General features: G+C 36.8%; 1 protein-coding gene across 1 annotated transcript in view; it reads left to right on the plus strand.

Moving 5' to 3' along the window:
- FAT3 (FAT atypical cadherin 3) overlaps positions 1–18,219 on the plus strand; it is a 553,803-nt gene that overhangs the window by 439,364 nt on the left and 96,220 nt on the right. Inside the window, exons 6-8 of the mRNA XM_044668995.1 lie at positions 4,654–4,793; positions 16,023–16,298; positions 17,200–17,410. Coding sequence (XP_044524930.1) covers positions 4,654–4,793; positions 16,023–16,298; positions 17,200–17,410 — 627 coding nt within the window. The remainder of the gene's footprint in view (positions 1–4,653; positions 4,794–16,022; positions 16,299–17,199; positions 17,411–18,219) is intronic.

Raw genomic sequence — 18,219 nt, forward strand, 5'->3', positions numbered from 1 at the left:
TGTGTGTTTTAAGGGACACTGATCTCACCCATTTAAATTGGTTAGGGATGGAGTCAGGGGTGTAGCTCACCATTTCAGCTTTTTATCTTTGGCACGGATTTATTCCAGGAGACAGACCTCCTAATAGCACATAGTAGGTGCTCGATAAATAGCTGTTGATTTCATGGAATTTACCCTTTCCATGGTGTAGGATTTGAGGCAGGGGGAGCAGTTTGGTTTTGCTGCTGCTGGCAGTGACCTTTACCTCATGTGTTAAGTATGACAGCATCTGGCTTGAGACATAGTTCTTTTAGCCCTGGACGTTTGTAGATCCTGGAGCTGGAGCCTCAGATTCTCTTAGACTCCTTTTCTCAAAAAAAAAAAAAAAAAAAAAAAAAAAAAGCCATTTTTTTGGAGTGATTACTAACAATCAAAGCTAACATTTATATACTTCCTACTACATGCCAGGCACTATGCTAAGTATCTCAGGGCTGGTTGCCTACATTCATAATTGAAAGAAATTATAAATTCCAGTTAGAGATAAGTGAAAATAATAATGTAATTTTTCTCATTTAAGTTCAAAAACACCTGATATCTTTTCGAGACCCTCCTGTCCAGGTGCCTTCCCTCTTATGAGGAGGGTCTTGTCTCAGGGCCCACATCTCTTGGCATCTTTTCCTCCTGTTCTCTTTGGTCTATTCCTCTTAAAGATACCCAAAAAAACTTCTGAATGAGTGTCCCTTCCTCTCATAGCAATAGCATTCTGCATTAGAGAATACCCAAAAGATTTACTAGAAGAATAAAAAAGGCTAAGCACCTTTACATGGATCAAAAAAATAAAAAGAGAGAGAAGCCTCATTAATTTCAGAAAATTAATTTGAGATTCAGAATCAGTAAGAGAATTGCTTCCTATCACTTTCTCCTGATCTCTACCTACTCTCTCCTGCCTTCAGGCTTTTTTTTTTCTAAGCCCTTTCCAATTACTCTTCTTGCTGCTCTCCTGGTCCAAAAATTATTCATGGTCAAAATGTAACATGCTAATTTAACATTTTTCCATAAATTCAGTGTACATTTTGAACTTGAATGATGAACAGCTTGTATGTGACTCCCTTAATTCATTTAGATTAAAACATCTCTGTGTTTTGGAAGCTACGCACATCACACTTTTCCTCCCCTGGTAGCTACTAGACTTTAGTTGACATTTTAAAAATTACACATATTGAGGAATGGATTCAATGCATGTCGAAGATCGAAATCTTTCCTATGGCAGAATCTCTTCCCTTTGTATCAGTGGTTCTGCATTGGTTGGAGGGGGGCTGTGCATCATCCTCCCCAAGCCCAAGTAAAATTTGATTTATCTCTAGCCCAGAGCCACACCACATTTTGAAAGTACCTTCCAGCTTAAAGTATTTTCAGAGAAGACACCTTTTGAAGCCATGTCACAATTTTCTTAACTTGTTATATTTCATTTGAGGATCTAGTATAAATCCCATATATTTCCCCCACCCTTTGTATATTATAGTCTCTCCTTTTTTAATTTATTATGAAGGGGGAAATTCTGTTAAGATATGACCTGAGGTAGAAAAAAAAGAGAAATTTCTTTTCCAAAACCTTTTATTATCTGCCCCATGAGCTGTTCACAACCTCGTTGTTTTTTTCTTCATCTCCCTCACTCCTGCAACAACTCCAAGGCTGGGATTTCCCCCTTCCCACTCTGTTGACCTTTGGAATAGCTCAGCAGTGTCTCCCCCACTTTTGTTTATCCAAGCCCTGCTGCACCAAATACACTCCTGCTTTGCATGTCTGTTATTGGCTTTGAGGGAGCGCTCCATGTTGAAATGGGATGCCATAAGAGGAAGTAGATTCCTCACATGTGATCCTCTCACTTGATATTAACGGTTTCTCATGAAAATGAAATGAGCTTTCAGGTTAAAATGGAGGCTACAAAAATGAGACCTGGGGGAGAGATATGGGATGGTTCATGAAATGAGATGTCTATGTGTTTGATTATTGCATTGCATGAGGGTTGCTGGTGAACTACTGGTCCAAATTCCATTTCCCATTCCAGGAGATAATTTTTAGATCATTAAAGATTTTAGAATGTCTATTACAAATGAAAAATTGACTTATGTATCAGGATAGAGCCCTGATAACCATATTGGTAGCCTGCTAAAATCCCCATTTACCCAGCTCTTTATATCTCCCTTCTCTCCTACTATAAAGTATCTGGATAAGTCATGGTGAGTGGGTGAGTGAGAAGGAGCAGAATTTAAAAAAAAAACAGCCATAAGAGTAGACAAAGAAATGTTTTTAATTTGAAAGCAAACAGGATAAACCACACAGTCTATGTGACATATGCAAAATATGTAAATTTATGCAAATAAGCATATGGCTTTAATTTTATATGACTATATAAGACCCCAAGGAAAATATTGGTAGAGACCATCATGTTAAAAGATTTTTAAAATTAAGACAGGCATATAAGAGGACAAAAACTGAGACCTAAAGTATTTGCCCAAGATTTTGAAAGCCTTCAAATATTTCTTCTAGATTTCATTTTCATAAATATTTGTACTAACAATAAAATTACAGTTCTCTAGTTTGTATAAGCACCAGTGTTTATGCTAACTGTACATCTCTATTTTCTACTGATCTCCCTTTCCTTACCTTAAAAAAAATACTTGGTTCTCAGTCTTAAAGAAAAAGAAGACCTCTATAGAGAGAAGAAACAGTTTCATTACTTTTCTCAATGTGTTTAGAATTCAGGAGAAATTTTATTTTGAAATACAGATTTATTTATATACATAACTGTACATATACATCTGTAAGTATCTTCACCTCTACCACCACAGTTGGCTTTGGGAGGTAGTTATAGATTTCTTAGCTTTGGATCTCTTTGGAACTTTTACTGGCAAACTTTCTTCAGAGAGTGCCAGCTGATAACATAGGAGTTTTGATTGCTTGTTCAGATGGTTTTTAAGGCTTTTGAATTAATGTCTTAACATTTTATTTCTTGGAATTATTAGTGTGAAACATTCCTTTTGAAAAGTGAATGTTGGCTCAAGTCTAGTTTAGTTTTCTTTCAACCCAGATATGCAACCTAGAAATCCTAATTCTATAAATGATTTGGGTTTGGGGCGGAGTTGATTTTTAGTGCTGCTCAGGAAATCAAGTAAATCCATTAATAGAGAAATGACATTTCTTTTTTAGGTGAAATTTTTGGGAAAGTATATGATCTTTAAGCAATTCCCTTATATCTTGGTTATCTCCCAAACTTTAATTAAATGTCAAGGGCAATTACATTCTTATTAGCAATTAAATAGTGTTAAGTGTATATGACAGCTACAGGTAATAAGTGTTTTGAAATATATATGACTAGGGAGGAAATTAAGTCATATGCTTATTTTTATGATGTCACAATAGACCAAATCATTTTAAGTCAACTAAAATTCTACTTTTCTTTCACTCTAGTGCACATTTCTAGTTGTAAGTTATAGGAAATATACTGTTTATTGCTTAGCATAATGAATTCAAAGAGAACTAAATACCTGAGAAGCCAGGTTTTTCTAAATTATGTAATACAGTGAATAGATTGCCTGATCCTGCTCTAGTTAAATGAAATTACTGTCCAAGAACAAAATTAATCGACAACATAAAATTTCACAGCCTCAAGTAGTGGAATTGGTGACAGTGTACTGGTTTTTAATTAAAATAGCACGTGTTCATTTTTACTTTCTTCTTGCCTTTCCCTAAATGCTCTTCTTTAGAATGATCATAAAATGCCCTTTGGGTAATGAGGTGGTAGAGTGAGGGGAGCAGACAACCTGAGCCTATAATACCCCTCCTCTATCTTGTGCAGCTGTTGGCCTAAATACAATATCTGCCAACTATGAATTATACTCATACCTGGGGGACTGGTAAGAGGCAGGACCAATCACTAACCTTTAAAATAAAGTAATTATTTTCAATATTTATTTATGATTTTTGTCATGTAAAAACATCTTCCTCTGGTTATAATTCTCATTGTTACAGTGGTCTAAAATCAAAGAAAAATGTGTTTTATTTTTGTAAGTGAAACTCAGAAAATCAGGTGGTGAGTTGTTTGTTTATTTGTTTGTTTATTTTGTCCCTTCGCCATTCTATTTAATAAGTTCTTTCACAAACGCTAAGAGGATGAAATCAACCACCAGAGTCCTACCATCAACCCTTATGTGAATTGCATTGTGCCAGTTCATTTTCATCTACTTATAGACTTATCTTAATTAGTGGGGATATTTATGTATTTATTTCTTTCTTAAAAAATAATATTCCTAATTCAAACGCCTACAGGGTCTGCAGATTTATAGCACAGGAGCTGTAAGGGATTATAGACTTGATAGCTTTCTATATATTTCTACAGTCAGTGTTTATGCTTCAGTTACTGTAACAATATTGCTGCTGATCCTTTTCTTTGCCTTTTTTTTGTGACATTTGTTTTGCATTATAGAGGCTATGCTTTGAAAAAAATGAATTAGTTTAAAACAAAGAGGTCCCATTTAATTTGTACAAAATGGAGCCATAGGGATGCCTGTCAAGAAATGTATATAGAAATGCTTCCAGCCAGATGTACATATTCAGCACACATATCATTTCCCAGAATATGCTAATTTCGTTTTGTTTTTGTGAAATCGTCAGGGGGGAATTTTGACAGCTCTTTCGATGCAGAGAAAGGTGTTGGGACAATTGTCATTGCAAAACCTCTGGATGCAGAGCAGAGGTCCATCTATAATATGAGTGTGGAAGTCACCGATGGAACAAATGTTGCTGTCACTCAGGTAAAGCATTAAATTATTTACTAGTAAAAATATAAAAGATCATAATTAAGTTGAGCTCCACACAGATTAAATAAAATGAATGTGTTTTATTTTCACCCCTTTATGTTCTCTTGGAGCTAATTGAGTAGATAGATAGATAGTAGATAGATAGATGGATAGATAGATAGATGGATAGATAGATAGATAGATTTCTGTTATTTTAACATACAAACTAGGAAATAGGGTTTTGTGACATTTTTTGAATCAACTGTGTCTTTTCAAGAAATTTGGAAGGAACAGTTATTTCATTTTCTGATTTCTGTGTGTGTGTGTGTGTGTATGTGTATGTGTGTGTGTGTGTATGCATGTATGAGTAAGGTTCTTTGGCAGTAGGACCAAAATAATTTTGTTTAACTTACAAAGAGGAATAGAAATAGACCTTCTGAGAAATTTATTCTACTTTTCTTGGACCTATTCCCCCATCCTTTTATGGTAATGGAATTAGAGAATCTTGAGAGATAGATTGGCTAATATAGTCCACTTGTTCAACAGATTGAGGTACCCTGAGGTACAAAGAGGATAAGTTATTGGCCCAGGTTTACCCAACTAGTTAATAACAGAGGTGGAAGCAGAATCAAGGCTTCCTGACACCTTGGCCAGTACTCTTTCTTTCCTCTACATCAGTGGTTCCCAAACTTTTTTGGCCTACCTCCCCCTTTCCAGAAAAAATATTACTTAGCCCCCTGGAAATTAATTTTCTTTAATTTTAATAGCAATTAATAGGAAAGATAAATGCACCTGTGGCCATCACCTCCTCCCTGGATCGCTGCAGCACCCACCAGGGGCCAGTAGCACCCACTTTGGGAATCACTGCTCTATATTCTTCTTTATCTCCTTACTAGTACTTACATATATTTCCTAGTTAAAGTTTTTAGGTATGCAAATGAGAAGCTGGACTTTTCATATAGTTCAGTTTAGTTCAATAAATATGCATTTATTGAGGGTTGCTAGTATACTGACTGTTTTTGTGAATACTAGGCATACAAAGATAAAAATAAAACATTTTCTGCCCTCAAAATGCTTACATTCTTCTAAGGAGAACCAACACAGAAGAGCAAAATGTAGGCAGAGAAAATACAAAGTAATTTTGGTGCTGGAGGGCAATTACAGAAAGGACTTTACCAATTAATTCATTATTAATGATGCTCTTAAACCACACTAGCATATTCTGACAAAGTAGGACTCTGGGGAGAAAAGAGTAAGGCTTTGAGGATTTCTTTATATTTCAATGAGAAGTTTTTAATAAGCCTATTAGCATATATTGTGGAAATTTTTTAACTTCAAAGACTCTGTTTTTTCCTTTGTTTTGTTTTATTTTAAATCACATAAATTTTGATTTCTCCTAAGATATGAACAAATGTGTATTTTCTGGCGATTATCTTCTATTTGGTCTAGAAATTCATTGCTCTAGAAATAAGAGGAGAATCTTCCCTTTGAGTATAGGCTATAGTTGTTATTCATCCCTCTTCAACTCTTCTTGACCCACTTTGGGATTTTCTTGGTAAAGATACTGGAACAGTTTGGCCATTTTTTTCACCAGCTCACTTTCCACATAAGGAAACTGAGAACTGAAGCAAACAGGGTTAATTGACTTGTCCAGAGTCACATAGCTAGTAATGTCTGCAGCCAGATTTGAACTTAGGTCTTCCTGATCCCAGTGCTTTATCTATTGAGCCACCTAGCTGCCTTTGTATAGTTTTTACCAATGTTGAAATCTAGATATGTTCAGAATGAGCTAATCATAGTAGATGCCTCAGTATTGCTGCACCAGTGAAAAAAAAAATATATGATTCTTTGGAAAAATACAAAGCAACCCACATGGAAAAGAAACTATTCATCAGTACAAAGTAATAGTTTCCTGTCTTTCTCATAGTCACTTCAAATGAGGTCCCTAAATTAACCAGTGTCTCAGCAACTCTAACCACTGCTTTTGAGCTCCATTTAACAAACACTTAGAGGCATATTTGATTAAAATACAAATAAACAGTGATATTATACTTCCCATCTTTTTCTGCTGTGTTTTATGGCTTAGAGCCATAAAGGAGTCATCTTTAAAAAACTATTCTTCACAATCTACATTTAGGAATAAATATAAGAAGACTTTTATTTTCTAAAGCTCTTTAAAGCTAGGTGAGAGCAGAGGATGAAATTAAGACCTTTTCATTCCCAAAGCTAGAAGTCAACTCAGAATTTGTAAAGTGCCTTATATATACATGCAAAAAACAAAATAACAAAAAATAGTTCCTGCTTTCAAGAAGGCTTGCATTCTGCAGATAGCTAATATAAGTACACTAATGACAGTCTATTGATTAAAATAGTGGAGGAGAATGAGGAAAACAGCATCTGAGAGCCATCTCTTCTGTAAGGATGGGATTTGTGCAAGGGGGATGGGACAAAAGAAGCCAGAAAAGGATTGGCTGACAGTTGGTGACAGTTGAGACCAGGGAGAATTCTGGGAAAATCTGGGGGAGAAAGGAGTATGGGGGAGAAGGGCTTCCGGCGGAGGAATGAGAGAGGAGAGAGGAGGAGGACATCTTAGCTCGAATCCAGTCCTGAGGGCTTCCTGAGGATCTTTCTTTGGACATTGAAACCCTGATTCCCTGGTCAAAAATTCCATCACATCTCACCCCGCAAGACTTCAACCATCGAGTTAGCTAAGTTTTTGGACTCCATTTTGGGAGCAATCTCTTAGTCTCCTTCTCTCATTACCCAACCTTGCTGACAGTCAAACCTTACAACTATAGAAAAAGGATAGAAACAGAAAACTAGAAATAGAAACAGAAGGAAAAGGGGTGGAAGAAGAAGCTAAGGAGTGGGAACCATTAAGGTTCCCACGTAAGCAACAGACTCCATAGGAATAGAGAAGAGAGCACCCCAAATCCCTCTGCCCTTCACCCCTTTCTCCAATCTCTGAATTGTGATTAATAAAATCCATCCATTAGTCAAATAGTGTTCCAGAGTGCCTGACAGACAACAAGGGAGAGGAGAACCACAGCTTAGTCTGGCTGCCTCCATCTTGGAGCCAGACCACCCACTGTGAAGTTGACTGACCTCAGGGGAGGCTTGCATGAACCCCGCCCTCATTCAGAATCGGATTGGGATACCCCATACCTCTCTTATAGGGATGCCTTGCCCCCGACTCCTGTGGGGTGGCACAACCATCCAGGTCACCCAGTTTTGGGGTGACACCCCCTCAAAATCTCCCAGTGTATATTCGGCCCCAAGGGGAGAGCTAGAAGAGAGTTTCACCTCATAGACTCTCTCTATCTCCCCTCTATCATAACATTGGTATCTGGCTCTTATTATTATTATAGTTTTTGGCAGAGGCTCTCTTTTTTCTTATACTTCATCTATTTCTTAATATAAAAAAACTTGTGTAATTGTCAACATCATATAAGAAAACTATGTTTGTTGGGCACTCTTCTGCAGATAGGACTCTGAAATAGAAAATTGTAAATACCTCTTAACCTCTGGGAATTCAAATACCTATTGGCCTTTTCCATATCTGCTCTGTCAAGTTATAGCAAAATTACTGCTATACATACTAAATGATTTTACTTTCTAAATTGAACAAGTTTACTTAAGTATCATTTTGCAGGAATATGTTCTGGTTAAGAAAAAAAAACTTGTCTAAAATGTGTTTAAAAGCCAACAACTTAGGGTCTCACCATAAAACAGATGACCATTATCAGTAAAATAAATATCCTATATTCCACAAAGCTTTAATCAATCTCCCTTCCAAACCCTTTTTTGCTTTTTTTGCCCATTAAAAATAATGAATTGTGATCTGATATATTTCATGTTAAGGACAAACACATTTTTAAAATCCTTCCCTGCCATCTTAGGGAATCAATATTTTGTATTAATTTACAAGACAGAAGAATGGTATGGATTAGGCAATGGGGGTGAAGTGACTTGGCCAGGGTCACATAGCTAGGAAGTGTCTGAAGATTGATTTGAACCCAGGACCTCATATCTCTAGACCTGGCTCTCAATTCACTGTGCCACTTAGCTGCCCCCACCAAATGCATTTTATAAAAGCTCTTCATGTTTACATTGCTTCCCAGAAAGTCAGACAGAGACAAAAGAATGTCCAGAGCCAAGGTGGCATAGTAGATAGAGGGCTAGACCTGAAGTCTGGAAGTCCTGAGTTCAAATCCAGCCTTAGGCATTTACTAGTTGGGTTAACATGGGCCAGTCACTTAACCCAGATTGCCTCAGTTTCCTTATCTGTAAAATGTGGATGATAATAATAGCATCTACCTTCCGGGTTTGTTGAAAGGATTAAATGAGATAAAGTTTTAAAGTTCAGTGCCTGGCACATAATAAACTATATAACTGTTTGCTATTATTATTGTTATCACTATTATTATTAGCTGGGGCACACTCTTCCACAACTATTTAGAACATCAATAACAAGAGTAGACACACACAGTGATTGCACCAGAAGAGAGGTATGTATGCACAGAGAGATGCTAGGCTGCCAAGCTGTTTACATACACTTTGTGCCTTTCACAGTCTTGGCTTCCTTTCTCTTCTGGTATCCTCAAGTGTTCCTCCCACACACAAGTCGTGACTCAGTGGTGCTGCCTGGGTCTCTTCCTCTCTATTCCTCAATAGCTGGCACTTTTCTCTGCTCACAGATGTCTCTCCCTGATTGGCTCACTAGGCATAGGATACTGCTTTTCAGAATGCCATGGGGTGTAGGCAGGATCAATACTAAAGCCAGTCAGTAGTTACCATTCTCTAATTCCATTAAATGTGACTAAAGAACTTCACACCTCCTAAAAGGATAATAAAGTATAAAGCCTTTTTCAAGACATTAACACCCCTCTTTTTTTTTTTTTGGTTACCTGCCCTTTGGCTGGGGGGAAATCACTGGGGTTGGGTCTCCCAAAAAAAGTTTTCTACTCTCTCTAGTTAGATTTGGAAGAAATGTCCTAAATTCAGACCAATACAGTAAATGTATGTAGACCAGAAACACCACAGTTAACTAGAACTACACCAATCTTCTACATTTAAATAACTATACAATCAGTAGATAGAGCACTTAGGATCAGGAAGACCTGATTTCAAATCCAGCCTCAGATGCTTATTATCTCTTTGACCCTGTTTGCCTCAGTTTCCTCTGCTGTAAAATAAGCTGGATAAGGAAATGACAAACCACTCCAGCATCTTTACCAAGAAAACCCCAAATAGGGTTACGAATGAGTCAGACTGGACTGCTGAACAACAATGAAGCATTCTGAAGGAGGACCTGGTTGCCTTGGAGGATCAGTTAACAATGAATAATTCAGGAATGTTCTCTATAATTTGCTAAAGAAACAAAGTGAACTAAGTTGTACTTGTAACCTGAGGAACCTCTTTACAAGAGAATCAAGAAATACAATTTGTGACCCTCTTGTGACAACCAAGTCCCCATTTGTGCAAATGATGAATCTTATTAAGAGGTCTCAGAGTCCTGAGTCTAAGCCACACTGCATATTTCCATTGGTCTAGGAACAATGACCATACCTCACACACCACCATTATTATAACTTGGAAGAGTTAAATTCTAATATAAACACCCACTTCATGGGATTGATTTTTCCTTACTTTGTCAAGTTTTAATTATGTAAGATAGGATTATTGGTTCTAGCCCAATAGGAATATGCAGTAGAGATTTGAATAAAGAGACCCCTTAATGAAACTCATTGTTCTCACTAATGGGGTCTTATCTAAAGTTTGTTAACTAATTGTTCCCAAAGCTATAGAAAAAAAAAAACTCACAGAGTTTTTAGAGCTTTCTGGGTATATTAGAGCTAATCTCACCCAATCCTTTCACTTTTTTGCAGTTGAGAAAACTGAGGCCCCAAAGGCCCCCCCAAAAGGCCCTTGTCTTGTCCAAAGTCATTGACTGTGCTAATGGACTAGAAGAACTCTGGTGTTCTGATGGATTTTCCATGACAGCACGCTCTCCTTCTGTACTTTACACACTCTCCCATGTGTGAGAAATTACTTTTTGGAACAGATTTTCTCAAATAATAATAATGCCATAGCCTCCTGACAAATTAAAATGAGTTCCAATGAAAGGAGAGCCTTTGAATATGAATATTGCTGAGACTGATACACCAAGCTGTCCAGACACTCTGCTGGGGCATTCTACAGGCAGTGCTAAACAACAATGTGGGGAATAACCACACTATCAAATATAATCAGATAGATAATTCTTCCATAATGTGGATAAACACTTTATTATTAATGTTTAAAAATTAGGATCTTTGTCAATAATTAACAGTGGCGATGAGAGCTGTCATTTATATAGAACGTTAAGGTTTAGGAAACACTTTTATTTGATCTCCATACCAATCCTAGGTAGAGGTCCTCTTTATTCCCATTTACAAGTGAGGAAAAAAAGAGAAAGAGAGTTAAGTAATTGCCCCTAGGATCGCACAGCTAATAAGTGTCTAGGTGACGATTTGAACCGTCTTCTTATAACAGTATGAATAGGGGTAAGCTAGGTGGCTCATTGGATTGAGAGCTAGGTCTAGAAATGTGACGTTCTGGATTCAAAACTGGACAAGTCTCTTAAACCCCATTACCTGGCCCTTTTTCCTCTTATGCCTTAGAACCAATATGCCATATTGGTTCCAACATGAAAGAGAAGTATTTTTAATTTTTTAAAATTTTCTTAAAGACAATATCAATAACATACTATTTTGATACTATTATATTTCTTTTGGTCTTTAGGTTATCATTTTAAACACACTGTCTTTGAGGTAGGATTTGATTAGTTTTTAAGTTCAGTCGCTCATGATGTCTATTATATGAAAATGCCTTAACTTTGGGAACCGACATAAAGAGAACATGTTTATATTGATGTCTTCCACTTATTAACTGTTACAAGAAACTACGGTTTCTTCATTCTGCCTTAGATTCTCCCAGCCCAGTTTACGAACACTTAATGCCTTTTGAATAGCTGGGGCTGAAACAAATTGACCAACTGGTTACCAGCCTTCTAGTGGTTATTGTCTCGAAAATTAATTAGGCCTTTACATAATTCTGTTCTATCAACTATGTATTCATTTAGTGCTTACTCAGTGAAAAAAGCATTCTAATTCTCAAGACTTCAAAATACAGTCCTTTGGCTAGCCTTTCTAGATGTATTTCAAACATAGTAAGTCTTTGATAGTTTGTAGTCCACTGACATTGAATTCAAGAATGCAAGGTCACCTCCATTGCATAATGCATGAAAGTAGAACCTTTTGGGGGACAGAATAAAAATAATAACTTAAAGTACAAACTTTTAAAATTGGAAAATGTGTGAGAAATTGCCCTTGAAACCAATAAAATAATACTATGAGGAAAAATAGAGTATCCTTTCAGAATGCATACAGAAGTGGAACAGAATTTAAGTAATTTGGATGCTTAATAGGTTGTAATTAGAGGACAACATAAGACCCTGACCAAGCAATTAGCCACAAGGATCCTTCATACCCAGAATATTTGTGAAGCTAGAATTGACTATTACCTAAATTTGATTCAAGTACCTCTGTGAATAAAGCTAAAGATTTTGTGATGGCAACATTAGAAATGGCTTTAGAGAGTCTTCCTACATTCTCCTTTGTCCTGCTTTGATTCTATTATCTTTCTTTTGGCCTTTTGGTTACCATTTTGAACACAATGTCTTTGAGAGGTGTTTTGCTTGATTTATAAGCTCAGTAACCCGTGATGTCTTTTATATGAAAATGTCTTAACTGTGGGAAACAAGACAGAAGAACAAATTCTTTTATGGAAAAGTACTTTTTCTGACTATAAATTAGGCCAGATGCCAGGTAAGCAGAAATGGGAATACTCTTCCAGAGCTCCTAATATTGATGGAAATAGGAACTTCCAAGAATATCAGAGCAGATTTTCTGTAACTGAGAATTGTTTATGATTTAAAAGATAGAGGAGAATCTATCTCTAAGGTCATTTTTTCAGTTGATATATTTTATTTTGACTACCTTGCATACTGTCTTATTTTTAATAACCTACTGAGACTAAACTGCTTCCCTAAATATGAGTATTTTGACATCTCAGTCAAGCTAAATTTAATTTTTTAAAATTGGATAGAGTTCACCCGAGAAGAAAGAATAGATCCTCAATATTTGTAGACTTCTTCTTTACTATTCTCTCATCTTCCTATTATCCATGAACTACTTTTTATCCTGAAAAAAAAAATCCACTGTCTCTCAAGTGGAATTCCTCTATCACTCCTGTCTTTCAGATTCTTAGGAAAAACAGTCTACACTCACTGTCTCCACTTCACATCCCATTCATTTCTCAACCCTTTGCAATCCGGCTTCTAACTTCATCAGTCAAATGAAACTGCTCTTCCTGAAGTTATTGTCTCTTGATTGTCTCTTGATTGTCTCTTGATTGTCAGATCTGATTGACTTCTTTTCTCAGCACTCAATTCTTCTTGACTTCTTTTTAATATTTGACTTCCTCTCTCTCTTTTCTGTCTGTCTCTGTCTCTCTACCTCTCACTCTCTCTGTCTCTGTCTCTTGGTCTCTTTCTCTCCCTCTGTCTCTTTGTATCTCTGTCTCTCTCCTTTTTATACCTTTTTACTTAAACTACTCTAATAACCTCCTAACTGATTTCTTTTCCTTGTTTCTCTACTCCAAAATATCCTCCAAACATAGTGAAATGTTTTTACCTGAAGTGTAAGTCTGACCATGTTCTTCTCTCTACCCACTATGCCACAAATTCCAGTGACTCCCTATCACTCCTGAGACGTAAGTTCTCAAAGTGAATTGTTTCAAAGATTCCATTGGTGTCCTGATTAAGCCTATGGACCCCTTTCTCATTAGAGTGTCAGTTCCTTGAGGAGAGAAACTTCTTTTTGCCTCTTTTTGTACCACCAGTGCTTGGCAAAGTGCCTGATACATATTAGTGATTAAATAAATATTTCTCGATTGATTGATTCTCATACAAATGATTTTAAATGAATAAAATATATACTTATAAGTCACTGATTATATTGAAATGGAGCTGTCAGAATATTTTAAAACACACACACATAAATTCATAATCTCAGGTTAAGAACCCCTCTCTAGGATCAAATAAAAACTCTTCTGTTTGACTTTAAAAAAACACACCTCTTAGCAACTTCCATCATAGAATACAGTACTGTGTATTAGTTCCAAAGAAGAATGCAATGGGGGTTAAGTAGCCTACTCAGAGTCACAGAATTAAGATATGTTTGAGGTCAGATTTGAACCTAGGACCTCTTGTCTCTATGTCCAACACTCTATCCATGGAGTCACCTGGATTCCTCCTTTTGTTTGACTCTTAAAGCCTATTATAACTTGATGCCACTTTCCCTTTCAAGCCTCCCCTTCCTCTATTTTGTTAATAACAACAATAAGAAGAAACCCATACTATAAAGGCTTATGCTTTGCAGTGTCCTTTACGTAGGCTGTCTTATTTGAATCAAACTGGAGATCCTTGCTATTCTCATACTTCATTCTCTCTACCTATTATAGGCAGCTAGGTTTGAACAGTAGATAAAGCATTGGGCCTGGGGTCAGGAAGATTTGATTTCAAATACTGACAAGTCAGATACTTACTTGGTGTGTGACCCTAGATAAGTCATTTAAATTCTGTCTATCTCTTTTCCTCAACTCCAAAATGGGTATCATAATAAGATTTAACTCGGGGTTATTGTAAGGATCATATGAAATAATATTTCTAAATAAATAATATTTCTAAAATACTTGCCACATATATAAATGCTAGCTAGTTATTATTATTTCCCCTGTTTTCATGACTTTGTACTTCCTACCCCTCATGCTTGGATTGCTGTCTCTTATCCTAATAATAACTAACAATTATATCTTACCTACTGTGTGCCAAGCACTATGCTGAACACTTTTAAAATACCATCTCATTTTATCTCCACAACAACCCTGAGAGCTACTATTATTATCCCAATTTTAGAGATGAAGAAACTGAGATAAACAGAGGTCTAAATGACTTGCCCAAAGTCACAGAGCTAGTAAGTATCAGATGCTGGATTTGAACTCACATCATCCTCATTCCAGGGTCATCACACTATCTATTGTATCACCAGCTACCCTAACCTCTGCCTCTTAGAATTTCTAGTTTTCTTTAAAACTCAGCTTACGCATCCCTGCATTAAGGGTCTTTTCTCATCTATCCAAGTCCAAGTGGCTTATATTTATTTTATTAATCCTTGTTTAGCTACATGTTATCTCTCTTTCATTTAATGTAAACTCCTTGAAGATTTATTTTATTAATCCTTATTTAGCTACATGTTATCTCTCCTCCATTTAATGTAAAGTCCTTGAAGGCAAGAATTATTTATTTTTGTCTTTGTATCTCTAGTGCCCAGTACAATGCCTGCACATAGTAGGTGTGTTATAATTGCTTATTGATAGATGTCTCCACTCCCATCCCTGTGGCTCTCTGTGTGTAGCTTTCCCCTCTCCTCTGACTTTCTGCCCTCATCTCTATCCTTCGAGCCCTTCTCCAGAGTGGAGTGAGCACAGCTCTAGTTGATCATATGCAAAGGCAACACACATCCTTGAGGTCATCCCCACAATTCTTTGTGGGCATCATCTCTAGGCGTTATAGTGATAGAGTTTTATCTGCTGTGATTGATATTTCTGTTCTTCATCTCTTCCATGAAAGATTGTACTAAACGGCTTCTGAGGTACTTTTAAGTCCTAGAGCTATGATCCCACATTTGTGACATTTAGATCGAAGTGGCAGGAGGGGAACAGCAAGTAATAAAAATTGTTATTGAAATATTTTTATCCCAATATCAATCCTTTTTCTAACCCTACCCTGCTCCCCAGAGAGACATTCTATATAGCAAATTATTTTTTTTGTTTTTTTTTCTTAAAGAAGGGAGGGAAATATTAGGAGAAATGTTCAGGGAAACTGAGTAATACATAAAAAAGTCTGAAAATATATGCAGTGTTTCTCAATTGTTGAGTACTGCAAAGAATTAGAGTAGGAATATCTTCTCATCTCTCTTCTTTGGAGCCATCTTTGTTTCTGGTCATTTTGAAACATTAACTTTTGGTTGCTTTTTGGTGGTTCTTTTCATTTACCTTGTTTTCCTGACCCTAAAGTCTTAGTCTTTCCTAAGTGGAAGAAATGAGGCATCGTTAGTCCATCTTGTCTTTTTTTAACCATAGGTATTCATCAAAGTGCTAGATAACAATGATAATGGCCCTGAGTTCTCTCAGCCAAGTTATGAAGTCACAATTTCAGAGGATGTCCTGCCAGACACTGAGATATTACAAGTTGAGGCGACAGACAGAGATGAAAAACACAAACTGAGCTACACAATCCACAGCAGTATTGACTCAGTAAGCATGAGGAAATTCCGGATCGATGCCAGCACCGGAGTTCTGTACATTGCTGAGAGGCTAGACCATGAGGCCCAGGACAAGCACATTCTTAATATAATGGTAAGAAGAACTATTTATTTGGTCTCCAAGCAGGATCATTAGCTATTCAAAGCATGTGCCTTAGCCTTCAGATGTGTAAAGAAACTCAGTTTTAGTAAGCAGTTGTAAATTTAATCTGTTCACAATTGATTGTGCATTTATATTTTTGCCTTTTTATTTAGGAGAAGAATTATTATCACTAGAAAGCAACTATACATTTTTTTTAAACCGAAATGCAGAGAAAGTCCCACAAATAACAAATGCTGAAGAGATGTTGAAAAGGAAAAGAATAGTTTCTATTTTTATAATTCTCTTCATGCCTGATGTTGGGGGCAGCCCTTAGAGGATTCCATGGAAAAGTTTAGAGATTCTATGAGAAGTTAATCACAAGAATAATCACTTCCTTGATCTACACTATGCACAGTCCTTGGGAGTTCAACAGACTTATGTATTGCTGACTGTGCTTATGTAGGACTCATCAATAAATATTTACATGCAAAATAGATTTCAACTAGATTTCAAAACACACCGAAATCTGCAGTGAGAATTAATTATGAGTTTAAGTTCATGGGATCCCTAAGTCATAGGAGAGAAGTGACCCCAATTTTGAAATAGAGGTTGATTCATTTGGATAATGACAACCTCAAGATTACTTATTATCAGCCTTTTTTTTTTGATTTGAGTAAATTGGAGTTTGGAAAAATCAAATAATTTATCTCAGATCTTACAACCAATAAGGGGCAGAGCTAAGACAGACCCAAACTCATTCCAGTCTTCTGACCCCAAGTCCATTGTTTTCCCTACCACCCCGATACTACTTAGCCATGAATAAAATCAGAAATAAGGTCTTTGTCTTTTCATTCATCACAAAGGCATTTATACACCTGATTTACAGTCATTGTTTCTTCTTGTTTTCCTGAAGGTCAGAGATCAGGAATTTCCTTATCGGAGAAATTTGGCCCGAGTCATTGTGCATGTAGAAGATGCCAATGATCACAGCCCCTATTTTACCAGCCCACTCTATGAAGCATCTGTATTTGAATCTGCAGCCTTGGGATCAGCTGTTCTGCAAGTGACTGCTCTGGATAAAGACCGGGGAGAAAATGCAGAACTCCTCTATACCATAGAAGCAGGTGAGAATTCTACTAGGATCAGACTGCAGCTCAGTGCCTGGTGTGAACTCATCCCCAAGTTAATTAATCTGGAGATAGCCACACAAGATCCCTAAATTCATCCTCTAGCCAGACTGTTCAGTACAATCCAACAAATATTTATTAAGTTCCTACTCCGTGCATGAATCGAGGGGCTACAAAGACAAAACCGTCTCCCGGGGAAGTACAGTATGAACACAGTACACTGTCTCCTTTCTTGGGTGACAATAGTAATGCCTGAAAACCTAGTGGTTCAGGATTTTATAGAGGAAAAACATGCCTTGATTTTATCCAATCTTCATGTTTTTTCTTGTTCGGAGAAGATACAGAAAAGGTGGGCAAAATTCAAAGACTTTTCTTACCTTCAAGTAACCAGGTCAAAGACTCAACCCATAATAAATAGAATATCATCATCCCCATCTGACAACTGTTAAATGCCTTCTTTACACTGATTCATGGGCATCTTTATATTTAGTTAACTGTGAGATAGAAAGAGTTAAAGGGTTATGGAGCTTAGAACCTTCTTAGACTGTCAGATAAATACAGGATATTAGTCTCCCAGGCCATCGATTTAATCCTCTTTCTCTCCCTTCCTTCCCTTCTCTCTGTCTCTGTCTCTGTCCCTCTGTCTCTGTCTCTGTCTCTGTCTCTCTGTCTCTCTTGCTCTTGCTCTCTCTGGCTCTGTGTCTGTGTCTCTGTCTCTTTGTCTGTCTGTGTGCCTCTCTGTCTCTGTCTCTCTCAATCTCTCTGTCTCTCTGTCTCTGTCTCTCTCTGTCTCTCTCTCTCTCTCT

Source organism: Gracilinanus agilis, chromosome 3 (genome assembly GCF_016433145.1).
Source record: "Gracilinanus agilis isolate LMUSP501 chromosome 3, AgileGrace, whole genome shotgun sequence".
NCBI lineage: Eukaryota > Metazoa > Chordata > Mammalia > Didelphimorphia > Didelphidae > Gracilinanus > Gracilinanus agilis.